The sequence below is a fragment of the Ursus arctos genome, unplaced genomic scaffold, assembly GCF_023065955.2.
Source record: "Ursus arctos isolate Adak ecotype North America unplaced genomic scaffold, UrsArc2.0 scaffold_3, whole genome shotgun sequence".
Classification (NCBI taxonomy): Eukaryota; Metazoa; Chordata; class Mammalia; order Carnivora; family Ursidae; genus Ursus; species Ursus arctos.
This window is the reverse complement of record NW_026622985.1, coordinates 14,640,196-14,667,923: the sequence shown is the minus strand read 5'-3', so window position 1 is coordinate 14,667,923 and position 27,728 is coordinate 14,640,196. Positions and strand designations below refer to the sequence as shown.

Sequence of the window (27,728 nt, the reverse complement as noted above, 5' to 3'; positions counted from 1 at the left end):
CTCTCTAGATGACCAGTCTCCCTTTTAGAACAAAATCCCACTTTCTCCCCTCAAAAAATATATTTCCATTCCTCATACTTTTTCATACTAAAAGCACACATCTTATTTTCTTTGCATTCCACGTTGTTTCCCATATTATTTCCAGTAGTCTGTACTACATATATTAGAATTCTTAACCATTAGAAACCTTCATTTTTATAAAAATCTAGTAAGCAAGCAATTGTGAACTTTTGTTCACCAACATTTTTTATATGCCAAATTTATGAATACATTTCATAATTTCTAGAAAGGTGTGCTCCTTCCTAAAACAGTCTTTCAGTAAAGCACAAAATATGAATATGACCAGGCCCAGATTTATCTTCAGTTCCTCTGCAATAAGGAAACCAAAAGTAGATAAACTTTGTTTATTCCTTAATACTTTAGTATTTTATGTTGCTTGGAAATGATCTAGATACTTAATAAATATAACTTAATTTAACAAGTGACCTATCTCAGCAGGACCTTAAGGTTTTAAGTCCCGTCCCCCCAAATTTGGGAGATGATTTAAAATGTTAGCTAAAATTTTGTATTTTTTTTTTAACATCTCTTCAATGTACTTGTTCCTAACAGTTTAGCTGAGATTACCCATAAAAACTTGATGAGACATAGGAGGGATGGGTGAAATAGGTGATGGGGATTAAGGGGTGCACTTGTCCTGATACACACAGGTGATGCATGGAGGGGTTGAATCACTATATTGTGCACAGGAACCTAATATACCATGGTGTGTTAATTAGCCGGAATTAAAATTAAAAAAATCTAAACACCTTATGAAACATCAAAGTCCATGATTCTCCCAAGCTATTTCCTGTAACATTTTGTAACAGAGATCACACCTACTTACTTGAATTTTAGTAAATCCAGGCACCTGAAATTACTAATTTCAGTGATGATAAAGGAATAATGATATGCCTATTTTACTTAGTCCCACGAGGGAAAATTTGCCCAGATCATGCAAAGTTGAAACACTTGGGGGTCAGTTTCTATCTTTCTGAGCGTTTTAGAATGCCCAATCCTTATAAGGGCTGATACTCAAACCAGGGAAATAGAGCTCTTTACAAATTAATTTTGGCAAAACCATCTAGAGAGAAAAATATCACACATTGACAATGTATATTTATTGACTCACAGACTGGTGCAAAAACTCTGGAGCCACTAATATTTATGGAGAAAATGTTAATATTTGCATTTGTCTCTGGAATTATTAAGGAGACTGTGCTAGAGGTTAGGTACAAGAGCCCTTTAAGCTGTTTGTATTTTAAAAAGGCCTCTTTCCCTGGTTTCCCTCAGTCTCAGGCATTTGTGAGCTATGTTTACATTTCAAAGACATGATAAGATGTATAACCTTTAAGGACAGAGAAAGAAAGCAATTTCCTCCAAGAAGGACTTTGCTTTCCTAAAGCCAGTATTTATAAGCCCCCTTTGATAAACAGGAGAAGTTTGGGGATAGGTAAAGGAATAGGTGGACTTTGAATTGCCTCAAAGCTGCATTTCAGGTTCTATTAAGATTTGTAAGGACAGTTGCTCTCATTTTCTCAAAGACTTGGATTTACGTGAAATGACATCAGGTTGGTCCAATCTATCCGAGCACATGAGCCTCAATGTGCTTCCTTCCCTCTGGGTGCATAGTTTTAATTTTAAGTATTTCTGGCAGATGGAATAACCCCGCTTGGATATAAGATGGGTCCCCAAAGAGGGTGCAAAGGATATCACCCTCCCAAGATCCAGAGTCCCTCGCAGTGAGAGCCGAAGGAAGGAACCAACCAGCCGCAGGTCCTTGGCGGACAGAAAGTTAAGAGCAGTCATGCGGGACGTCACCAGAAGGAAGACAATAGCCATCTCTGCGAGAGAAAGGATCAATAGCAATGGGTCTGGATTTGGAAAGGATGGGACAATGTGATATTTTATTTCCTCTCTGGACCAGGCACATCAGACAGGGATTCAGAAAGAGCTGATTCTGCTAAGGGTTTCCACCCTTCACTGGCTTCTGCCAATTATTTTAGGACCCCTTTTGCAGGCCCTGGAATTTACCAGAATTTCCACTTGGCTGTTTAAGGGAATAATGTACCAGTTTGCCAGAAACCACCCAGTTTCATCAGCTCTGGGAGGGGCTCATCTGGGGGCTCTCCTATGGAGGTAGATATGGGAGTGTCTGTAAGGCCATGAACTTGGCAGACTTCTGTTTCCACTTCAGACTAGAATGAGAGCTCCAAGGAGCAAAGAGGGGAGCAGGAGGAGTTCCATCAGTCTTAGAGTCTTTTGTTTTAGGCTCCTCTTCCACGGTTAATTTTTCATTAGCCTTCTGCAGTGAGTCTTTCCATGAAACGACCTTGGAATGGTTAACCTTTTGGAGGCTTCTAATAGGGGAACCCTTGCTTTTTAGTGCACTTCTTAATGATCTCTAATTAAAAAATGCCCCATTATGGCCATTGTGTTTCTAGTTGTCATTGCCCTGAGGTCTGGGAGCAGTTGGGTAGGACACTAGCCTCAAATGGAGTTAACCCACAGCCCAGTGCAGCCCTATCCTGCTGCAAATGAGTTATATGCCACATTTCTAACCGGCATTATTTTGGGTTCTCCAACCTGATGGTTACCCAGCCAGTTCCCCAGAACACATAACAAGGTTTTAAGAATTTAAGGATCCCATTAGCTAAGACATGGGCTTCTCAGAGCCAAACTAACCCGTGAAAGGGATGTGTCCTTGAATTGGGGGTTGTGTGTTTTATAGGGTAGCTCCTTGCACAGAAGTTTCCTTGAGGTTGATGGGTGACCTAGTGCTGATCCAACCCATTTCCTAACCAACTCATACTGTCAGGGGAGTGTTCTTGAAATAGCAAATGCTCTTACAGCCTCTAAATGCTTGACTTGTGCCCACCAATTTTTGTGGCTTTTTCCACGTTCCTCTGTTAGCAGTAGCCTTTATCTACATGAATGAAGACAAACGTTTATGTGCACATTAGTCTATGGGCAGTAAGAGATGTTACTGAGTCCTGGCCACAAGAAGACTCTGTGTGTACTGCCAACAATTCTGGAAACTTGCCGATGTTTCCACCTGGGGAACTTGATCTGAAAGGTTAGGGCTTGGCTCTGGGCAGACCCTTCGGCCAGTTCAGTTGGACCTTGAGCAAATATGCCAGCTCAACAGGGCTCCAGACATACCTGCTAGCTCCCCTGAACACTGGCGTAACACTCTGCCAGCCCAGGCCGGCCTGCCCTGTAAAGCGAAGCCAATTAGATTAGGATTCGAGCACAAAGAGAGTGGAGCTTAGAACCAAAAAGAACTCACCCACAGCCCTTGGAACAGGTGAGAAAGATCGTGAATTCAAAGGGCTCGCAGTAACCACCTCTGTGTTTTGCTTTGTCTCTGAATGGCCCTCGGAGTCTGCTTCGGATTCCATCACTGCCATCAAACCTGTTAAAGACCAAAAATTCAACCACGTAAATGTTAAAGATCTAAAGGCTGTATTAATCCATTTACGAATCACACAGCATCCCAGTTGGCAAGTAGAAGAGAGCTCCAGAGGACTATAGGAAAGGAAGAGGTTTTAACAATTGAGAGGGAGGGGAAAAAGGAAATAATGAGCAAAGAATCCATTGTTTTAGGCAAGGTCGCCCTCCCAAGGGGAAGGGAAGGTGTCAATCAGGAAACTTCCTGGGGCTGACTAGGAAATTCCCATGTGAACTGGTCAAAGTTTACTCTTCTGGGGGGCCGAAATTGTCCTTGGGTTTGGTATTAAGTCTTGGTTTAGCGACTTGGGTCCATAAGCTAAGTGTTGCCATTTTGCGTCTGTGGTTTTCTTTTCAACAGACCCAAGAAGGTGAAGATTGACTTCAGATATTTAGACTTGTATATAGAAAGCTCTCCATGGGTCTTGTTATGTGCTTGTTCCCCACAGCTAAAAAGTGCTGTGAACCACAGGGAAAAGTACAAACTGGTTTCTTCTTATGGGCCCTCTGGGACCATAAGATATTAATGCCAGGACTTGACTTGACTTCTGAGTCTAGTGAGTTAATGGATGACAGTGGGACCCGGGCACATTCAGCTATCTGCCCACACTGTCTAAATACGTCCAGCATTTGCACCAGAGGGACTACTTTGGGACACCATGCCTGATCATGAGTGACCCTATGTGATTAGGAAAAGGATATTTGCTTTAAGTTAGTGACCCTCCTTGGGATAATAGTTCATCCTGCATCCCATCCAGCCTGGCACATGCTACCTCTGTAATATTTGCTGAGCAGCATTTGCCCGTGGTTAGAAATGCATTCACTGTGTAGGATGGAAGAATGTTTATACACGTGAACCTCACCCAAACTTTCCTTACCAAATTTCACCTTATGGTGGTATATAAAATTCAAATCTAAAAACTCGAGACCATATTAAAACCTCGGGAACCAAATTACTATTTCTGGTTGATCTGGGATCTGGCTCCCTCAAATGAACAGCATTTTTTTCCCGTATCTCTCATTGTTTGTGGGCTATACTCTGCATAGAGCAAGATTGAAGTGAGAAGGACTTTGACTGCTGAGTAGAACATTGTCAAAAGATGCATAATTGTTCTTATTTCTGAATCAAGTAAAATCATCAAAAGTGGACTCTCTTTTGAGCATTCACAGCATGTGAAGTTGCCAGGTGCTTTCACATGTATTGTTTCATTTAATCCATGAAATGACTGTAAAAAACATCACTGTGACATTAACATTTTGGATGATGAAACTGAGGGGAGAAAATCTAAGTGAATTGCTCTTTTTCTTTTTCTTCGTATGTTCCAAAACCCATACTATTTTTATAAAGAAGATTTATTTATTTTAAGAGAGTGAGAGAGCGAGCACAGGGAACGGGGCAGAGGGTGAGAAACTCAGACTCTGTGTTGAGTACGGAGCCAAACACCAGGTTCGATCTCAGGACCCTGAGATCATGACCTGAGCTGAATGAAGAGCCAAACACTCAACCAACCGAGCCCCATAGGCACCCCCAAATCCCATACTATTTGAATTCTATGGGAAAATTGCAGGGCATTGATGCTACCATGAAAGCAATATCATTAGAGAAAAATTTCGATTTGCTTGTTTTCATTAATACTTGTTAGAAAATTCTTGATAGAAAAAGTTTTCCCTTTTGAAACAAAGGGTTCTGGTCATGTTTATATGTACATGGTTATAGTCATGTTTATATGTACATACCTTTATTTACTGGAGGAAAAAGAATCTCTTGATTAACCCCTCCTATATCACTCTCGTGGTTGACGATACATTTGTGGTCTTTATCCAATGATGCTCCAGTCACGGTCAGCCAGCTGAATTTCATGTATGTGTCGTTAGTCTTCATGGTGTCTCCCTGCTGGGATGTCAGAACTGTTTTGCCATTCTTTTCTTTCCAATCTATCTTAATAACATCAGGGAAAAAATCCTCAAGAAGACAAAGATATGTTCCAGCCTTATGAAGCACTCTCTCAGCAATCGAAGGAAGAAAAATTGTGGGCTTGGGGGAAATGTCTGCATCCGGACTTTTATCTGTTGGAGAAAATGGAATGACACTTAAAACATAATTGGGGGAAAACACAAACATGGTGTGGTTAGAACCACCCAGCACATAGTGAAAGGAAAGAATTCATGCTATGGAATTAGTGCCTACCCTGGACTTTCAGCCACAGTGGGTTACGAGGTGCTTATTTTCTTAGTTTCCATGAGAAAAGAGGTTCTAGAGGTTATGTAATTTCCCCCAAATCACAGCTATTAAGTAGCAGAGCCTGGATTACCATGTGGAAGCTTTATAAACAATACATAGTCACTTGTTCAAATGTGAACCTATTTCCACGTATACTTGACAATCTATCAAGTTGACCTTTAGCTTCAAATACAGATCCCATGCCCACTTCTGATACTGGAGTTCTCCTCCCTGATTTCTGATTTTATAGAATATCTCCTTCTCACTTCTGAACCACTGCAGGATTTTGAGTAGGCAAATGTTTAATGCTGCACCTCCAAATTATTTACAATGCCTGAAATTTAGAAACAAAATGGCCGTATTTCCAAAGCTTCTTTTTAAAAATATTATTGATTATTTACAGAAATGTTCTTATAGTAACATAATCAAGTAGTGCACAGGTCAAAATTTCATTTTGCTTTGGGAATGTTCACTAAAAGTACACTTTATATTGGAATTTCATTTGAAGTTGAAGCACAACTAAGAAGACACCATATTTGACCCTTAGCATCTCCCCCCAAATCTGAATCTGCCCTACAAGCCTGCTGAACTTGGTGTAGGACCCCTCAATTTTCTTTCATTTCACCTGCTGAATAAAGTCATATCTAGTGGTGTCATGTTAACAATTACGGTCAGAGTTCCTTGCAGACATAATGTCAAATTATATAATGAAACATCATGGTTTTCAAGAGCTTGTCACTTGAAGGCTGGAATGGTCCTTGGTTATATACTTATTATTAATTAATGATTTAAATTATAAACAGTAGAACTCTTTCCAATTTGAGTTCCAGCTGAAACACAAATGCCGTACTGATTTTCTTTTTTAACTAATTTGGAGTTAGAATAATAATCACATGCGCAACTTCCTAAGAAAAGAAGAATTGTATTTCTCCTTTGAGAAGAAAGGGGGAAAAATTCTTCAGACTTATTGCCTGTGCACCAAAATTCCTGATTTTATACTAAATGAGTAAGCAAACAATGATGAGTTTTTTTATTCATTCTGTAAATAGATATTAGGTCATAATGTGCTTGTTTTAATTTTGTACATATTCCTTATAGTGCCAATAGTATTTTATTGATTATATTGAAAAGACACTGTATATTTCTTCAACCACATACTTTGTTTTTAATTTAAAAAGCATGTTATATAAAGCAAGATTTATTTTTCAAAGTACATGGTATTCACATAACTTTTGCTTCTAGTCAATACATGAAAGAATCTAGTTTTCATCTTAAAAGTCGTTTTTGATAAGAATACTTCGGATTCATCATACTAAAGAACTTGAAAATCAAATGATGAACTTGGAAAATTCTGGATGGTAAGACACTATGCTTACTTTCTGTCCCTTTTCCTTAGCTAGAGCCCTGAAGTTTCATTCTTTTCCGGATAGAAGGTATCTTGAACTTGCATAACTTTCTCAATGTGATAGTTAACTAAGCATTAAATAGTGTTCTTGATTATATATGGTTAGTGCCCATATTTTACATAATTATATTACACGGTTTTTCTTTCAACATTTTTTTTTTAAGATTTTATTTGTTTATTTTAGAGATAGAGAGAGCAGCGGGGAAAGCGCAGAGGGATAGGGAGAGAGAGAATGCAGAAAAGTCTCTACGCTCAGCCTGGCATCAAACATGGGACTCAGGGCTCAGTCCCACAAACCTGAGGTCATGACCTGATGCTTAATGGAAATAGCCACCCAGGTGCTCCTCAACATTCTTTATTAAACTTATTAAAGTGTTATTTTTGGCTGCAAACATTTCATTGACGTGTAACATAGAAACCAGTTTACAAAATAAATAAATATTCCAATACAGATGTGTATGTTCATAAAAAATTCTCAGGTAAATTGCCTGAGTTGTATATATTTGGTGAATATAAAGCATTATGACTTTTATGTAAATTAACCACAGCAACCACATTTTCAATTAAGTGTGGCATTTCAAACACCTGCAGTGGGTCTTCATGGTGGAGTGATTAGATCAATGGCTGGTGGCCTTGTCCTCCAAGCCTCCTATTGTCACATTAGATCACTAGACATGTCACCTGCCTGACCAGGTCTGCTGAAGGTCACCATCTGTGAATGACATTAAATGTCATGGAGCCCATAGTAATGGTGCAGTGGGAGCATGAAATGTGTTTGTTAAAGACCATTTCTTGCATTTTATAAAGTGAATGCAGAAGGCCTCTTGCCTTGGGCTCCCTGCTCAGTGGGGAGTCTACTTCTGCCTCTGCCCCTCCCCCCAGCTCCTGCAGGTGCACTCCCTCTCTCTCAAATAAATGAAAAATAAAACGTTTTATTAAAAAAGCGAATATTTGACTTTATATGTATATTAGTGTTATTTTACATATTCAATTATAAAACCTCTCCCTTGTTTACACCCAGACATTTGCACCAAAAAATGAGAGATCAACTTATGTTGAGAGTAACAATATATGAGGTACTGCTTACTACATTCTACTCATTTTTAGAAACATGTAACAATGAATCTTAGAAATTGAAAGTATTCTGCAAATACTGACCAGTTGTTCTAAAGTGACCTGTAGACTAGATCATAATGAATACAATTTTCTGTACTCCTGATTTAAAAAGAACTCCCCTGGGTGATAATTGGAATTTGTAGAACTGACTTTTTTAATGATGACCATGTCCCATCCTATGTAGTAATTTGATTTAGTTCCACAACGTGCACTTGAGATGGTTCTTACCTTGACAGACTGAATGGATGGAAATACAGCAAATGTTAACAGAATAAGTGTCATTATAAATTTTAAATTTTTTTCTCTTTTCCAATTTTTCCCTAATGGGCATGTATTATTTTTATACTTTTAAGAAAGCAATCACCAGTGAATCAAAATTTATTTGTTGAAGGATGATTATACAGAAAGTGATAGATCCAGAACCACGGTCCATATTTTTCTCTGCACCTCGCTCTCCTAAAAAACATTTTCAGGACTTTGTGAATTACATCTGTGTTACCATTATTTAATTAGATTGCTAGAATTTACATTGCAGTCAGTTGGAGAAAAAACTGGGACTAGAAGGTTGCTTTTCAATGTATGAACTCATCTGTGCCTCTGATCACTCCCAGAAAGACACCAAAATATATCTTTCCTTTCACTTTTCCAATGTTTCACCAGCCTTGTGAAAATTCTTTGAAAACATACTTATTTGACTAGATCCTATAGGGTAGAAACATCCCTGTGACACTTTCTCCCTCATCCAGGCAAAATTTCACGTCTAAGTCTAATGAAGAATGAACAAAGTTACTAGACCGAATTTGGAAAAAAACTAACCCAGCTTATGACCTTCTTGGATACATTTGTGCAGTTAAATATGTCGATACCTGATACAAATCGCCTTCAGACAAAATGGCAACTTTATCAATTTTTTGTTCTTTTTTCTTTTCCTTTGGTATTTTTGGAATCTAATAAATAAGATACACAAATTTCTTTACGAATCTTTCAACACAGAAATCCCTACGGGACCTCACATCTACACCCTGTAGGGACCCCAGTTGCTCTAGCTGGTTAGCTCCTTGTTAATGTCCTCCAGGCTAGCTCAGGCAGCAACTACCCCAAGGACTGGGACGGAGTCACCTACCTCTCCAAGGATCCCGCTGCTGTTTGTGACCAAACTGGGACCAAATCCTAGAATTCTGGGCCAGCACCAGCACCTAGCCTGCCCTCCCTGCCTCAACTGCCTTCCCCTACCTAATAGGGAAGAATTAAAAAATATTTTACCTGTAACCCTGAGAATTGTGCCGGGACCAAACACTTTGTAGTCCCAGTTGTACCAATCCACTGTCTGAAAAGCTTTTACAGAAATCTCCCTTTGTGCCTTTTTTAAGATTGCGCCATAATTTTTCAATATTTATATAAATATATATAAATAGGCACCGCTGACATTAAACAAAGATGAATCTCAAGCAAAGTCACATTAGATACAAACATAGTCAAGAATGGATGAACTGACCCTCTCTGCCTGGACTCACTTACAGGCATTGGAGAGCCTGATTTTACCTTTTCTCACCATTTTCCTGAAACTGCTAAATCTTTTTTCTTAAAAGGTTTTCATGTATCATATCAGCTCTTTTCCTAGAGTGTAATTTACAGTTACTATTTCTATGATTTTAACAGAGGAACAAAAATAGACATAATATATTTTAATATTTAATATATGAACATTCAATATTTTATAGGTATTTTTTTATTTCTACACATTGAGGGATAGATATCTGGTTTGATTTTAAAGTAAGATCTTTCCAGAATTCAATCCCCACTGAAACTAATCCAGATGAGTTGTTAGAGTCTCAAATCGTAATGATGATCTCTTAACCTATTTATTCCTGAAAGACTGCTCTTTTGGACTTGATGATACCCTTAGAGTTTTCAGGGCACTGATTTGAAATCCTGAGCTGCTCCTCAGAGGACCCTGTCTGGCCTGGTCTCTCTGCAGCTGTCCCAGCAGGAGTGCAGACAGCTCTAGTTCTGCAGCCGAGTCCTTCATGTAGGACAACTGCTCCCGTTCTGCCAGCTTCCATATTTCCAGCAAATCTGATGCCAGAAAGAAGGTTGAATGGAACGGTGTCAAAAAGACTTGTCATTTTATAGAAATACCCTAAGAATCACATTGAGAATATAATAAATGTATATTCAACATGACGTACTTGATGTCTTCTAGGCAGAGAGGCAATTTTAGTGCCATGATTAGAAGCAGAAACATTGTTCTCTGCATGAGCAGTCATACAAATTATGAGCTACTAATAGTTAAACATTCAACTATACAGTCTATTTAAAAGGTCAGACTACAAAAGAGTATATATTCAAAATATAGTTATGGTTTAATGTTTCTAATGCATATAATGGTATAGACCATGCACTAAGGAACAAAAAGTATCTATTGGGTCCTGAACTTTGTCACACTAACTAGCCATGTGAATTTAGGCAAGACAGAGCTCCCTAAGCCTCAGTTTTCCCATCAGTGAAATTGGAATAAGAAGATTCCATGTATAGTGCTCTTGAGGATTGAGATAAGGCACAGAAACTAGGCAGTATGTTATCTGATTTAATAAAATTTAGCTAATACTATTATTGTCTCTAATTGAATGGTTTGGGTCCCCTTTATCAAATTTTCCACTAAAGAAATATATAGATTTTATAAGCAATAAATATTTATTATATAAATTAAGAAAGCAAAAGAGCTCATGAATCCAAGACATTCTATGTCTCTGGCAGTCACAGGCCAAAGATCATGGGGCCCAATCAAGCCAGCATCTGGAATACTTATCCACTAGGCTACAAGCTTATGAGTGTTGAGGACTGTGTCTTTAGCGTCCAGAATAGAAACTGTCTTTCAGTAACTATTTGCTGAGACAATAAATGAACCAACAAGGATGTAAAGCCATGCTGACAGCCTCTTTGCATGGACACTGGAACAGAAATGATTTGCTGAGCTCACAAATTCCATTAAACTGGACCATCTCTAGGCAATATCACAAGAGTCACAATAGCACAAATTCTGACCAGCCTCAGCCTACCCACTAAGAAGCTAGAATAAAAAGAATATGTTGATTTATTGATGTTCTGTAGTCATCCACTGTAAGCGTTAAATTTTTTGCACTGCACTTAAAGACGAGATCGAAAGCAATCACACAGGTTTTGCAGGTTATTAGAGAAAGGAGCACAATTGACTAATAAAGGAGCAGTGTTAATACTACAGCTGCTTCATCAAAGTATTCCTCACTTAAAGAGCATCTACAATAAAAACATCTTGAACTTACACAAATAGTTCACAGACACGGTCACAGAAATATTTTAATTTCAAGCCTGCATCTATACTTTTGTGTGTATATTGTCTAAAAGTAGAATTTCAATCTGCTTGCAAGCAGGAAAGTAAATAAACCATTTACAAAGTAGTTTTGTTTCAAGATATAGCGACCAGTAGCTGCAAAATTGCTGTCCGAATGCTAAATTGATTCGGCATTGTTTTTTCTAAAAAGCATCTATCAGTTTTTCATTCACAGGATCTAAAAGGAACAAAGTTACTTACCAGGAGGCGTTACTGTGAGCTTAGTTCCTTCTGCAAATATCTTGATCCCGCCTGGTTAGAGGTTCTCACACTGGTTAGAGCTTCTACAAAAAAGTCAGCCTTCTCCTGAGCTTCATGGCAGGACCAGCGGGTAGAAACCTTGTACTGGCAATCTGATCTTTTGAAGGAATTGAAAGTTCTTGAATATAAGCTTTGCGACATCTGATATTTTATTAGTTTTTCTCAGAACAAGTGACCCAAATGTCTGTTTTGATGGAGGCAGTAGTCACAGAAAAGTGCTGGTAGAAAATGGAAGCAATGAGAGCAAATAGAGAGAACGAACGAACGAACGAACGAAAGAGAGAGAGAGAGAGAAAGAAAGAAAGAAAGAAAGAAAAAAAGGAAGAAAGGGGGAGAGAGGAAGAAAGAGAAGAAGGAAGGAAGGAAGAAAGGAAGGAAGGAAAGAGAAAAGGAAAGGAAAGGAAAAAGAAAATAGAATAAAAGAAAGAAAAAGAAGAGATAGGGACCAAACGGTAAATGATCTACTTTTCTAAATTACCAGAAACATTGTCCAGAGAATTAAGAGGTTTTGCTTTCCAGGTGCTCAAGTGTGTGAAACTGCTCAGAAATGCATCAAAGGAAAAGCCCTTCTGTTCTCACGAACGCCAGGCTGCTGTGTCAGCAGTTTGGGACTGTATTTCTGACAGAGGATACGCCTCAATAACTGAAAAATCGAACAGGCCAACAGAAATATACTTGAGAAATGTGAACAATGGTTTCCAATTTTTAGTAAGCCACTTGTACCATTTGGAAACACTAATCTTTACCGTGCAAAGAGTACAAGAAAATAATTACCTTGATGACAATATTTTCCTGGAATGAAAAAAAAATTGTAGAATTCTATCTCCCATAGAAAAATAGATTCTTTATTAAAACTCAAATTGGAAAACAAACCCAGTTCTCTGATAGGTTGAAAGAAGAAGCCTCTTGGATGCTCTTCTGTGATCATTGGAAATGCATTTGTAGCTCTGCCCCTATGGTTAACTAGCTTTGGACAAGGCATTTGCCATCCCCGGACCTCCATATCCCATTTGCTGTGTGGGCATTAGACTACATATGTCCAATGGGCCCTTCCTGTCCCCCCAGCTTATGAACCCGTGATGAAGAGCAGAAAAGGGTCTGCTGTGGTTGCTCAAGTGAGAAAGGACTTGAGGGTTAGTAATGGAGAAGGATTTCTTACAGGTCCCCTCTGACTGTGTGACACTGTGAGATCCCAGCAGGCACAATAGCAGGGGGCTTCCTCAGACTTGAGGAATTTAAGGATTATCAGGAAAAAGAGTCCATTGTCTTTCCTATCGGTGTCCCAGCAGGAATTGGGCTGGTATTGCTTGTAATCTTGCATGAGTCATCCAAGATTCATTTCAGGGACTCTTCTTTTTGTTGGTACCATGGCACCTTGGCCTCCTCCATGGAAAAGCTAGGGAGCTTGCAACATATATGCAATGTTCTGTATGGTGTTTGGGAAAAGGAGACTTGATCCTGAGAGATTCTAATTTTTGTATTTCTTTGAAAAGCAAAGGAGAGAAATCAGAGGCACTTGAACAAGTTGATAGTTGGCATAAAAACAGTGAACAAAGAAGGAATATAGACAACCCAAGCCAAAGACACATGTCCATCCATGCAGTTGGCATTGTCCCTGGCTAGTAAGAATTTTCTCCAAGAGGGGGCATGCATCAGGACTGGGGAGGCAGTAGCAACCCTGTTCTTCAGCGGCAAGGACAGGGGAGAAAGGTTTGCTTTAGAACCAAGGAAAGACCTTCTCAGTAAGATCTGTCTCAGTGTTATTTAATATGTCCCTGGTGTAAAGAACTCTCAGATCCTAGAAGACCTCACCAAAACACCGTGTTATAATAATTCACTGTTATCTTCCTTTTGGGGGCAATAGCTTCACAGTTTTCCTTTAGGTTTTGCTTCAAACACACCTATCCTTGAGCTCTTTTTCTAAGTTACGGATTTCTCACCATATTTGGCAAGAGTGTGGGGAACTATGAGGCTATCATGAAAATTGGCAGAAAAGTAATACACACGCTGACCCTTTTCCCTTCTCTCTTTACCCTGGGAAAATACAATGAATACATAAAAACTTATTGGTACTGAAAAAAAAAAAAAAGAAAAGACTTATCACTATGCGATAATAATCCCACAACTTTATGAAGAAATATATACATTTTATAGATCAGTAGTTTGGAGAAAGTTCACAAATTTGGGGGGATGTTAACAATTGCTGTAGTTTTTGCTTTAGATGCTATGATGTTCCTATACTCTGCTGTGAATGAAGAAAAATCTTGGAGGAAAAAAATTGTATTATTACCCTGGACTCTTTTCCTATTCACAATTCTTAGCTTTTCAAAATGAAGCAAACCTTACTGTTGTTTGGAGGACAATATAAGATACGACATTTAAAGAGTCTCTGAGTTCCTGTGTTAGCTGAGATGGCTCAGTGAAGCAGTTTAGTTGTGATGGGAAAGGACACAGTGATGTGTTGACCCTGTGCTAGACTGTCCTCTATGGAACCTCCTTCGGTCCCCAGCAACGCTATGAAAAAGGTTATGTAACTTGCTTGGATGGTGCTGTCAGTTAAGTGGCTAAGCAGGTATTCAAACCTAGTTCTCTACCACTCCAAAGGCCTTGTACTTCCATCATTCATTCATTCATTCATTTATTCATTCATTTTGAGTCCACACCATTGTGCACACTGGTATGGCTTGCTTCCCAGGAAGCTTCTTATAATGGAGAGACAGAGAAAATTCACACTTCCTGAAGCCAGTCTCCTCCCCAGAGAGCTAAGTATAGAAGATGAAGTGACCTTGGGTCACATGGGGTTGGGTTAAGTAGTCAGGGGTTAGACTGGGTTTGAAGTTTATTGTTGCTATGTTACCAGGGTTGAAATTTGTTGTTGTCAGAGTTGAGACACTTAAAAATCCTCTAGTTCTGCTTTGTCTTTGTCTCTTCACTTGTCTTTGAGTCTTCTCCTTGTTCTGCTCCCCAGAGAGAGTCTGTCTCTTGAAGCTCTCTCAGCTCTATTCCACTGTTGCTCTTACTCAAGGTTTGCCAGCATGGCGGTGAAAGGTCAGGAATGGAGCCATTCTCTGGTATTTTTATTTAGTCTCAATTTAAGCAGATACAGTGAAACTAGGTCTTAAGGATGTGGCCTCACAAGTACTCCTGCCTTTTTTCCGGAAGTGGAGCATTTTCAATCCCCGTCCCCTCCCCCAGCTGCAGGAGTTTCCCACCTACTTCAGGCTGTAGTTTGGTGCCCATCCTATTGCAGAAGAAATTGTGTTACTTTTGGACAGAAGGAGTTGTTCTGGGCAAAGTTTCAGCGGCTGCCTCCTTTGCCTTTGCTCAACTGCAGTGTCCTTCCCCGGCAGATGACGTCACTTGTTTCTACCGTGGTGATGGTGTAGATTAGGTCCGGGTGGATTTAGCCCTGACGGTTGTTTCCCTCCCGCAGCACCAAGGGAAGCTCTCTCTTGATTGTCCTTGATCTTCCCTGCAAGAATTTTGCGGGGTGTTGGACAAGAAGCTTGCAAGGTGCTCGGAAATACCTTATATGTGGTCTCCTTGGGTTCACACTCTCTCATTGGTCCATAGTCAACACTTACTAGTGCGTTGACAAATTCCACTTTGATCTTGTGACTATCGAATGTGTTTGACAATATCTGTCCAGGGTGAGCAAATGCTCACCTCCTGTTTGGCCCTGCAAGTGCTTGTCTGTCTCCAGATTTTGTATAAGTCACATACCCTGCAACCTCAGTTCTCGGATGGACTCCAAATATTAAATTTCTTTCCTGCTTTTTTGGATATTATTGTAAAATGGTGGCAGTGCCATTTCGAGCTTTCTATGTCTCTGAGCACATGTGAGTCCTCTGCCATTTTGTTTTTGTACTTTCCTTACCTTAAAATTCTACCAAAAACAGAAGAAAAGCAAATGTAAGGTGATTTCTGCCTAAATTCTAGTATTTGTCTTTCCCATTCTTTAACTGAGTTTCTTTTCTGATTATTGAGTTGTGATGTTTCTCTTAATACTCTGAACACCAGTCTTACTCCTGATTTGTCTTTTAAAAATATTTTCTTCTAATCTGTGGCTTTTCCTTCCATTTTCCGGACATTTTTCCATTTGCCTTCTAATTTTAGTCTTGCAGGAGCAGAAATGCTAATTTTGAGGAAGTGTAGTTTATCAAATACTTCTTTTTGATCTTGCTTTTGGTGTCCTCTATGAACAATTCTTGCCTAGCCCAAGGTCACGAAGATTTTCTTCTGTATTTCCATCCAGAACTTTTATTTTTTAGGTTATACATTTACAACTTAAAAACAGTTTTAATTAGCTTGTGTTGGGTATTGAGTTGTACCTGCTTTCTTTTGTTTTCACATAGGTGAACAATTGTTCCAATACCATTTGTCGAAAAGTCTATTCTTTGTTCATTGCATTTCCTTGGCATCATGTTAGAAATTAATCACTTCTGTGTTGTCCAAGTTCTGAATTCTTTTCCTCTTATCTATGCATCTATGAATTCACCCTACGTTGCTGGGGTTCACGTAGAGCATGAAATCAGCCAGAATAGCTGCCTTGCTAAAATGTAACACGTTGGCCGCTGAGCGCGGGGAGGGTTTCGGAGAAGGCCCTAGGCCTTTGGAATATGGAGGCCTACGTGACCACTCTCCCGTAGGAACGCCACAGGGAGTTGTCTTCCCCAAGCTTTCTTAGCCCAGACAGCTGGCCTGTGACGTAAGAGACTTAGGCATTGTCCCCTAGGCTATGTTTAGCAGAACTCGTAGAACACGCCCAAATTAGCATATTGTATCTTTCCCGTAAACAGATCCTCTCAGTTTCAGTAAGACCCCTTGTCAACTTCACGTGCTTGAGAAACAGTGATAAGGATTTGTGATTATCCTGAAGGACCAATAAAAGAGCAGCAAAGGGTCTTCGCATCTGAGCTTTGACCCCTGTTACTTTTCCTGTCTTTCATGGCGAAGTTTGAAGTCATCTTTCTTCCGTCGGTACAGGGATTGCTGGCCGTTCCCGGCGATATGTAACTGTCTTGATCATTGAGGCTTAATAGTAAGTCTTAAAACTTTTTTTCAAAACTGATTTGGCAATGTACATCCTTCACCTTCCTGTATGAATTTTGCAGCCAGTTTATGGATTTCTATGAAAAGTCCTAGGATTTTCATTGGGATTACATTGAATCTACTTCCTTTGGGAGAAATTTCAACATCTTAATATTGAGGCTTCTGATGTGAACATGGCATACCTCTCAATTTATTTAGTTCTTAAAGTTTTACTGTCAGCATACAGATTCTTCATATTTTTGGATAAAGTTTTCACTCTTCTATAGGTTTTTTGGTGGTGTTGTTGCTATTGTAAATGGTACCATTTTTAAATTTCAATTTCCAATTGTGTCTTGCTGGTATGTAAGTTAAGTTGATTTTGCATCGCACTTCCTGTTTTACAGTGTATAGTCCTCCAGTGGGTGCACGTGCCCCATTTATTCAACCAATCTCCTATGTCTGGTATTTATGTAGTTTCACATTTTGCAGTTACCCGATGAATACTTTCTTGCATATATTTTCAGTGTTGAAATTGTGCCTTCAGAGTAAATTTCTGAAGTGTTTTTGCCAGGTTGAAAAGTAAATGCATACGAACTTCTGTTAGATATTTCTAAATTCCCCCATGAAATGGCTGTATTTTGCATCCTTACCAGAAATGTATGAGTGCCTGTTATCTCTCAACAGTTTTGCCAACTGAGTATTGTCAAACTTACGTTCTTGCCAGGCTTACGAGAGAGATACGGTATCTCTGTAGCATCAAATGAACTCTACCTTATTGTAAGGGAAGTTCATCAACTCTGTATAATTTTAAGATCTACCTTATATTTCTTTTCATGAATAGACTTTTCAAGTCTTTTGCCATTTTCCTGTAGGATATTTTAATGTTTTACCTCCATTTTTAAAATGTGTTTTTATTTTGGTGATAGTGGACCATTACGTGCTCTACAGGTTGTGAATATTTCCTCATGGTTTGCTCTTGTCCTTTAACTTACGGTGCTTTTTGCCATGCAAATTTTGTTTTCATTTTCATGGAGTAAACTTTGTCAATATTTTCTCTTAACTACATCTTGAATTTTAGTTACAATTACAAACTCATTCCTTTACTCTTTCCTTGCGAGGAAGGGCTGTCAATTTTTTTCTGCGGGGTCAGATAACAAACATTTTGTTTAGGCTCTTGCCCTAAAGTCTCTGCTGTGAATCCTCACATCTGCTATTGCAGCATAAAAGGAGTCATAAACCGTTAGGAAAGGAATAGGCACGGCTACGTTCTGGAAAGGTCAACAGCAGGTGTTGGATTAGAAATGTCTGAAAGGAAAAGTTGTGTGTTTTCGCTTTTTTCTATTACTTAAAATTTTTATGAGTTTTGTTTCCTATTTTGTACGTTACATTCAGATATGCTGGAATACCCCATATAAGGAATGGAAAGCCTCAATATACTGAGCATTAGACATGCTCCAAGCACTTTAAGAACTTTGTATGTATTAAGTTCCTCCTTGCAACACTTCTCTCAGGTAAGTATTATTATATTTTTCATTTTCAAATGAGGAAAATGAATCAAAGATACATTAAGCAATTTACCTGGAGTGAGTCCGTTATTACAAGGACGATGGGTATGTAACAAAGGATCACTGAGGAAATACTGAGAAATAGAGAAACCTAAAATAAAAATAAATGTCACGGTATATAATTCTAGAGCAGTGATTGACAAACATGCTCTGTAGAGGGCCAGATGGTCAACATTTTAGACTTTGTGGGTCTCTATTGCAAGTACTCAACTTTGTCTTTGTAGTGGAAAGAGCCACAGACAATTTCTAAGTATACAGTCAAGGTTGTGTTTCAATAAATCTTTATTTACAAAACTGGGGCTTGCCTGGCTGGGCAGAGTTTGCAGCTCTCCTGTTGTGATAACTATTATACTGCCATTATGTTTGATTGTACCTTTTTAGCTTAGTTTTTTTTTTAAGGGAATTAGAATAGTAATAGTATTAGATAGGAAAAATTTATATAACCAATTTAAGTGTCATATACAGTTACATTTTACATTGTTATATAAATCTCATTAAATGTAAAAATCAAAAAAATATTGACTGCATTAGTGCCGAAAATACTGACTCTACCTTTGACCCTCTGTCTTGATCAAGTCCTCTCTTAGGACAACAGGTTCTGGGCCCCTTGGAAATCTTAGAAATGCCGACTAAGGCCCAAATCTGAGAAAATTCTCTCTAGCCCTCACTGAATTTGTAAATTTTACACATAATTCTTCTAAAGACAGGTTATTGATGGCTACATAGTACCTTGTCACTTCAAAGCCACATGGATAAGGCCGTCCTTTCCCTCCTGTTCATAGTGTTTCATGGCTGGTGTGTGTTGAAAAGTCAGGGCGGCCCCATCTCCTTGTGTGGCCAATTCAGTCCATTCTGCTGCTCTTTTGAGGATTAAATAAAATAATCGGTGTAAAATATTTAGCACAGATAGTGTGAGAAGCTTAATCCGTCTTTTCATTCACTTCTTTCTAGAAAGTGTTCATGTTCTCTGACTCCATATTTCATTCAGGGGTCTTCTTACCTTTGTTTCTGTAGATGTGTTAGGGGACAGTTGAGGCCTTGTTGAGACCCAGGCTCTCAAGTTCCTCCCCCTGGAACCCACCGCAGTCAGGAATCACGGCGGACAGGGTGTGGGACACAAGATCCTGAGGTTGCCCTGGGAAGGGCTGACACGGCTGGGGGAGGAATTCATTCTGCTTCCATAGCGTCTCTGCACTTGATAGCACCGCCTGATTCTTAGAAGGAGAAAGAGAATGAAGGTGTTGTCATGGTCTCAGGAACCAGAGGTGAACCGCATGCATGGTGACTATGTGCTCAGATATCCAAGTTACCAAAAGCATCGAGTTTTTCTGAAGTAAAGATCTTACTTCAACATTTGAAAGTGGACTCTCAGGAGGTGGGGGAGGGGGTTTTGTGGCTTGTGTGGATCATTATTTGCTGAAAACCGGCAAACATCCAGCTACTAATTACAGAATTTTATTCTCAATCATGATTTGTGAAAGATCTTTACAGAATAAGGGAGCATCTATTATCCTTCTTTTTAACCATCTGATCCATATTCAGGATTTTTACTTCTCTTTCCAGAACCCCGGAGAACAAGGTTTCAGAGCCATACCCACCATGTTGCAGGCACCTGTTGCTCTCAGGGGTCTGTTCCAACGCAGTGTTCCTTTGTCCCGGTGTTGACCCCGAATGTGGAGTGAGGTGCTGCTTCTACCTCTAGGATATGGGATGTACACCTTGGTGTCTCCCATACCCAAGTAACTGCCATATACTTAGGGATAGAACAGTCAGTAGATTCCTTCAGGATGGCCACAGGATGGTGATAAAGGCATGGGATTTCTATGTTTGACAGATCATTCTACCTCTGAAAAACTGTAATGCCCATGAATAAAACTGGAAGTAATACTAGGAAATACTAGGCAATCTGTATACGCCTTTCCTATCTTCATTTTGAACCCTTCAGGTACTAGAAATCTCTCTACAGTGCATTAACGGACAAATGGATCTTCCTTTGTACCATTCACTGTGTATCTTCAGAGTTCCCGGACAGCCTCATTTGGTGGGATATCAGTTCAAACTGCTTTGATTTGCACCATATTGCTGATACCATATGGGGCTCACTGTGTGAGCAGAATCTACGATGTCTGCCTGCCACACTCAGGAAATACCGCAGAGGGAGCGGCTCAGGCTGCCACCCAGCTGGCAGCTCTGTGGTGGCCCATGTTGGGCAGGATGTGAGTGGGTCAGACCTGAAGACAGTTCCTGTGCAGCTTCTCTCCGCAACGCTGATGCTGTGGGTCCCAATCCAGCAGCCACAGGAGTACACGGCCTCATCTTGTTTCCTTAAGAAATTTATATTCAAATCCTTACATTTATTTTCAAGGGGGAAGTGGAAATTTGTTGTGCTTCCCACTTAAGCGACCATAAGTAAGCTTTGCTGAGACAAATGTGAGATATTCTCTCCCTGATCTGGTTTCTGTCAGCACCAGTGCACGGCTGTCTTGTTAACATCCCCAGTGGACACCTTTCAAGATACACGGGCACTCTCATCTCTTGCTCTGGAAATTGATATTTCAGGTTTCTCCATCTTTACCTGCCCAAGGCCAACTGCAAGAAAAAAGGGGAAAACCCCATGAAAAAATGATATGGAAAAAGGCCACAATAAAGAATTTTTTGTGTGTCTCCTGCAGACTGGAGTGACTGGGGGACAACTCACTGGCCCAGAGGGACGAGAAGATGACTTCTTCCAGCAGCGGCATCTTGTTGGCCTGTCTGGGTCCCCAGTGACAAGGTAAGAAGTGAAGTCCCTGGTAGCAGGACTTGTCAGGCCAGAGGCAGGAGGGCGGGGCTGCTTCAGGTTTCTAAGAAGTGGTGGCTTAGATGTTTCCGTGGGTTGTTCATGATCTGTCACAGATCCAAGCAGGTCTGGGGCTTCCTGTGCCCCATGAACTGGGCAGATGGCATAAGAGGGCTTCCAATCTGGGAAGAAGTTCCTGGTAAATGTGTGTGCTGGGGTGAGGCAGGGTGATTCTCACACCCACCCAGCCATTCCCCTGCAATCCCATAGTACAGAAACATTGCTCAGAAACAGTACAACAGGCTTCCTGAGTTCAGCCCCTGTGTCTGTCTGCCTCTGACTTACTGTGATTGCGGACTCAGATACGAAACCTGACCTTACTCTTCTGAAACGCAGCCCAGCAAAAGAACAGTCAGACCCTGAAATATCTCACTGACATTATTGAATATGCCATGTGCACAAGCACTGGGGTATTTTTGTGTTTTTTGAGGTTGATTGAGATGTTGTCATGAAGATCAGGGTTCAGAGAAATCAAATTTCATTTATGATCTGGGTGCCTCCAAGAAGGGACCAGACTGCAATTGCTGGGGATACATGGGTCAGAGCCGTCCCTGGTAACGAGCTTCTACTTGCCCTGGGCCTTGCAACTGCCTCAGGAGCGTGATGTCACAGGCAGGGTCGTTTTCAAGGAAATGGTATGTTTAATACGTGATGATAAGCTTTTCAATTCACAGATGTGTAATGTGTGTTTTGGACTTAATATTTGTCAGGCAAAGGTCTGAACGTTTTCTTGCATTATTTTATTTAATACTCTGCAGGCCCCTTGCATAGCTGTTCATGATTACTCTCCATTTCACAAATGAGGACAGTGGCAAAAAGTAACTCGTGCAGAGACACAGCTGGTGAATATGAGAACATGTAAAGTAACAGTAACTCTTCGAGAAAATCTGAGTAAAGTCAGGTAAAAAATGACAATACAAAGCACCCATCTTTTACTTTTACCTTGAATTTTCTCTAAGTAGTTGTGACTAAAAATAGGATTGCTTGGTAGTTGATATATAAATACATGTTTTTAAGTGAGATTTGTATATTTGGTGTATTTTCTCTTCTTTTGGCTAAATTACTATTGTGAGCAATATTCCAGGTCTTTAATAATCTATGAGAATAGTATTTTTCATGACTACATACAATTTAACAGCCAATTTAACATACCATTTAACCCATTTAGTCAACTTCGTATATTGAAACTTATCAGGGCCTTACCAACTTTTCATGAATATGATTAATGGCCTATGAAAATCAGTAAGTACCCTCCTATACTACTTACCCCTTTGGATGTGGACTAAGGTATTTAATTTTTTTGTCTCAGTTTCTACATCTATAATTGCTGAAATAAGTATCTTTCAAAACTGAGAAAGTTACAATATCAGTCTAAAAATGTGGATGAACATAAAGTATACCTGATAAGTGATAATAAACAGAAATTATATTTTGTGCATGGCAATATTATGTCCCTTCTAAAGTGTTCAAGTTGTATTTTTATTATTGAAAAAGAACAAAAAGTGACTTTGAACTATTTTCACTGTAAAAATTTCTGTTCTTTCTTTTCTTTTTAATGTATAAAATCAATAAGAATAAGGAAGAAAAACCCATCCTTCCTGTCAAGGAAAATGGTATCTTTTTTTTTTTTTTAAAGATTTTATTTATTTATTTGACAGAGAGAGAGAGACAGCCAGCGAGAGAGGGAACACAAGCAGGGGGAGTGGGAGAGGGAGAAGCAGGCTCATAGCGGACGAGCCTGATGTGGGGCTCGATCCCATAACACCGGGATCACGCCCTGAGCCGAAGGCAGACGCTTAATGATTGTGCCACCCAGGTGCCCCAAGGAAAATGGTATCTTAAAACTTAAATATTTCTATTCATTTTCTTTCCTCTACCAAGAGAGACATTTATGTATTTGAGACACAACGTATGAGTATGAACTTTGTGTAGTTTTTTATTTTTGATGTAAACATTTTCACTTTTATTAACCTGTCTTAAAATGTCATTTTTAATGGCATCATAGTATTCCAGTTTTTGAATGCCACATAAATTATTTGCCTCTTCCATTATTTTAACATTAAACTTTTCACTGACTTTTCTAGGGCTCATATTGAAAAGCTGATATACCTTTTGTGTCGTGAGGGCTGTTACCTGAAGACACTATGTTACAAAGGTCCACTGTTCTTCCATATGTGACATGAGAAAACACTTCTAGGAAAGATATTTTGAGAAACAAAATAGTAATGTAGCAAAGATTTCTTAAGAAGCAGAATCCACGGGGCGCCTGGGTGGCTCAGTTGGGTAAGCATCTGCCTTCTGCTCAGGTCATGATCTCCAGGTTCTGGGGTCGAGTCCCAAGTCAGGCTCCCTGCTCAGTGGGGAGTCTGCTTCTCTCTCTCTGCCATGCCTCTTATTTTCTCTCTGTCCCTCTCTCTCTGTCAAATGAATAAATAAACTCTGTAAAAATAATAATTTAAAAACATAAAATAAAACAAAAAGCAGCAGAATCCATACTTCTCACACAATTCCTTTTGGAAAGGGTTCGTCTTCCCCATTCGTGTGTCCCACTCGGGTTCTGGCCTCCAATTTTCTTCCATAAAAAATACAAGGGTCTAGGAGGTTCTGCTCAGGCTCAAGAAGGCAAGGGTCCCCCCATTAAGAAACTGTCATGGTCATAAGCAGGATGGGTTAAAATGACAAGGAACATGAGCCCAACTGAGGTGGGAGAATTTTGAAGGATCACATGTAATTTCATCTCTTGTGTGTGCCTGGCCTGCAAATCCCTCTCTCCCCCAAGTAGTTCTCAAAGTTGAACAATAGACTGCAGGGTCTTCAAGTAGGGGATTGAACAAATGAATATGTTGGTGTTAGTGGGGGAATTTACCATTAAGGTGAGTAGTTCATACAGGAAAGTTGCAAGGAGGTATCTATGTTTCTACAAGAAGCCCACTGCAGATACTAGTATTAGAAATAGACTTTTCACCGTTTTATACTGAAAAGTCAATGGATAATTTACTGGCATTTTACTTACTCTCTGAAGACACCTAATCACTCAGGTCCTGCACTTGTGCTGGACGTTGAATGATTTGTGTCAGTTAACATTCAATACCAGTTCTGTCTATATTGTGGAGGCCAGTGGATTGTTCCTTGTATTGTCGTGCAGTGAAGAAGTGGGTTAGTGGTTTAGTCTTGATTTCTGTGGAAATGAGGATGGTTTCTATTTGCCAGGAGCTATTTTATGAACACACATTCTCAGTATAATATTTTAAAATATTGCATGTTTCATAAATACTTTCAGAAGAGCAAATATTTGTGGTGTTTGGGTGCCTCTGAGATAGAGCCCCATGTCGTCGTGCTTGTGCTGATCTTAAAGCATGCTTAAGATTCTCTCCTCCCAGGGCACCTGGGTGGCTCAGTCGTTAGGCATCTGCCTTCGGCTCAGGGCGTGATTCCGGCATTCCAGGGATCAAGCCCCACATCAGGCTCCTCTGCTGGGAGGCTGCTTCTTCCTCTCCCACTCCCCCTGCTTGTGTTACCTCTCTCGCTGGCTGTCTTTCTCTGTCAAATAAATAAATAAATAAAATCTTTAAAAAAAAAAAAAAGATTCTCTCCTCTCTCTGCCTGTCCCCACCCCTCAAAAAAAAAAGCTAATATTTAATGGGTATTTTTATATATTTAGACTTTTTCCCTAAGCTTTCTTCACCTTTTCCATCTTCACAGTAATCCCATGATATGGATGATTGTAGTTTTTATTTCATAGATCAGGACAGTGAGGTACAGAGGAGTGACATGTGACTCAAGGAAAGTCACAGGGCTGCTAAGTAGATAAAGACCTTCCTTCAAGAAACTTAGAGAAAAAGGATAAAGATGAAGATAAAAATGACCATGAGCATCTCCCATGAGCAGCCACTTGCTCCGTTATGGTGTGTGGAGTTCTAGATTTCTTCTTTGCAGATACATGGGCATAAGTATTATTTTGGGGACTACAGAGACATTGATGAGTCACAGCTGCATCTGCACAGGGTTTTGTAGTCTTTGTTTCAGTTCACTGGATACTCTGAGCATCTCTCCATGCCACTGAAGCAGTTTTTCATTTTTTCTCATGTCTGAAGCTATGAACTGTTCATCTCCGTCCCTCAGGAGCTGCCTGAAACTATACCAATTTCTGAATCTCTTTCTGTCAAAAAATCCTCATCTGAAAGTAGACGTGATAACAGTTCTATCTCAGAAGTTAATGCAAATTAAATAACTGACAGTATTTCAGTCTTACTATAACTGCAAGCACAGGTTCTGGAATATGGGATATTTTTGATAATAATTACATATTATTACCAAAGGTCTGATGTAAGTGACAGAACAGTAATTGCATCAGAGGATCCATGTTTGCAACCCACGTTCTTAAATAAAATCCTTCCGAATATACTCACTATGACATAATATATACCACTACGTAATAAGAATATGTGTACATGTATATGTACGTGTGTGTATGTATGTAAACATGTGTCTCTGTAAATACATTCTCTCAAAGTTATGCATGTTTTAGGATTAATTACAGGAAATACTCTGAATTTGCTTCCAAAATAATGCTTCCTGAGATTCATTTATTCACAGATTAATTCAGCAAGTGTGTACGGAGGCTGCCCTAGAGACGAGGCATGTGCGGACGCTGGCGGGGTCAGACACCGGAGACAAAGGTCCTCCTTGGGAGCGCTTGTATCCCAGCAGCACTTGCGTTCATCTTCCTTCATTTGGCGCCGCACCTGTTGCTCACAGTCACGTCCATGACCGCAGTCGCCCGCGCTCCCTCCATTTCAAGCCCCTTGTTAATGCAGCCTGTGCCGCTCATACTCCCTGGAAATCTCTCAGGACAAGGAACTGACGGTCCTGGACCCGCTCAGGCTGTTCTCAACAACCGCAGACAGCAGCTCTCATCAGGAGGCAATCGGGTCCACGGGCAGTTGCGGCAGGAAGGCTGGCATCCTGCAGGCACAGCTGGTGGCTGTCTGCTGCTTTCCCCCTTGTTGTAGGACCGAGGTACCTGTCAGGGAGCGCAGGGTGAGGGCCTGACTGGCTTGGCCTCTCTAATACTTGGCACATTTGCACGTGGCTTCATCTATTGTGTTCTGTGGACTGCGTAGGAAGAATCCCAGTGGGGGAGACAGGATGTCTCAGTGCTGCCTGTTTATTCTCTTACTGCCTCTGAGCAGGTGTTGTAAGAGACCAGATATGCATCAGATATCCAAAGCCTGATTCATTTTTTTGGTACCAATACATGACTAAGGGGGCAGGTACAATGTTGAGTATGGTACATAAAGGTAATTATCCTTTTTTCTATGGATATAGATGTTTCTGGTTGTGTCATTCTGGCTACTAACTGGAAAGAGAGAAACAGGGAACAAAACAGACTTACCCTCAAAATATTCACGGAAGGCATTAATTTCTTAAGGTTCTCACATACTCTGAACAGATGGAAGAATGAACTTACTAGCTCAGAGAAAAGTGATAGATGTTTGCTTGTGACTGGCCATCTTGTTATACCCCAGATTTTGCCTCCATGGACAAGGTGGCCACCTGAGAACGCTGAGGGCCAGAGGGTCATCCGTGTTAGGTATGTGTGACTGCTGGTGTCAGGGAAGGAAATAGTGGGGCAACCCGGGGCCACCATTCCATGCAGTTGCTCATGAAGGTTTTGATTTGTCTGGAGAATATCGGTCAGGCTGAGACAACAGCCATCCCACCAGTCCACTTCAGGATAGTTAGACAGCAGTAGATGGTGCAGACACAGGTGATAGAAGCCGAGGTGGAGCTAGAGACACAGACACAGACTCAGATACGTAGATAGAGACAGAGATGGAGACAGATGGAGACAGGGACTTAGACACAGTTATAAAAATGTGCAGATAGAAATACTGCAAATGTGCCTCAAGGAAGACTTTTCTCAATTAATTGTCCCAATTATTTCATTCTGGGGAGTAGACACAGATGTGTAATTTCAAAGAAGTACTGATGATAATCCGGAGTTCTCCTCCAGGCTGGGTGCTACGCATCTTGGATTTCTCATCTCATCATCTCACACCAGTCGCTGGGGTGGGAGCACCTCTGCTCCCCAGAAGACAACTCTGGAGATGCTCCCGCTGACCTCCTCCTCTGACCCCACAGTCGGGGGCCCCGGGGTCTATGCAAACACCAGCTTTTGTTGTTGTTGCTAGTTTACCACATTTCTCATGACTGTCCGTTTCTCTCAAGGCTTTCAGTTGTAAAATTTGGGTTCTAGATTCAAAGAACAGTATTCTCATTGGTTCTTGGCAACACTTTTTGTAGATTAGTTTATCTTTTTAAGGTCAGGAAGCATCACAGATTTAAGTTTTCTAAAAACCCTGTGTCTCCTACATAACTCTGTGTAGTTTCTGCCTCCTGAACAGACTCTCTGTAGCACAGAAGGCTCCTTT

General features: G+C 40.2%; 1 gene segment (V, D, J or C); it reads right to left on the bottom strand.

Annotated features, from left to right (window-relative positions):
• Positions 1–27,728, bottom strand: part of LOC113265892 (T cell receptor gamma constant 2-like) — a 43,229-nt gene that overhangs the window by 8,551 nt on the left and 6,950 nt on the right. Inside the window, 3 exon segments of the C gene segment in view lie at positions 3,326–3,451; positions 5,224–5,553; positions 11,800–11,856. Coding sequence covers positions 3,326–3,451; positions 5,224–5,553; positions 11,800–11,856 — 513 coding nt within the window.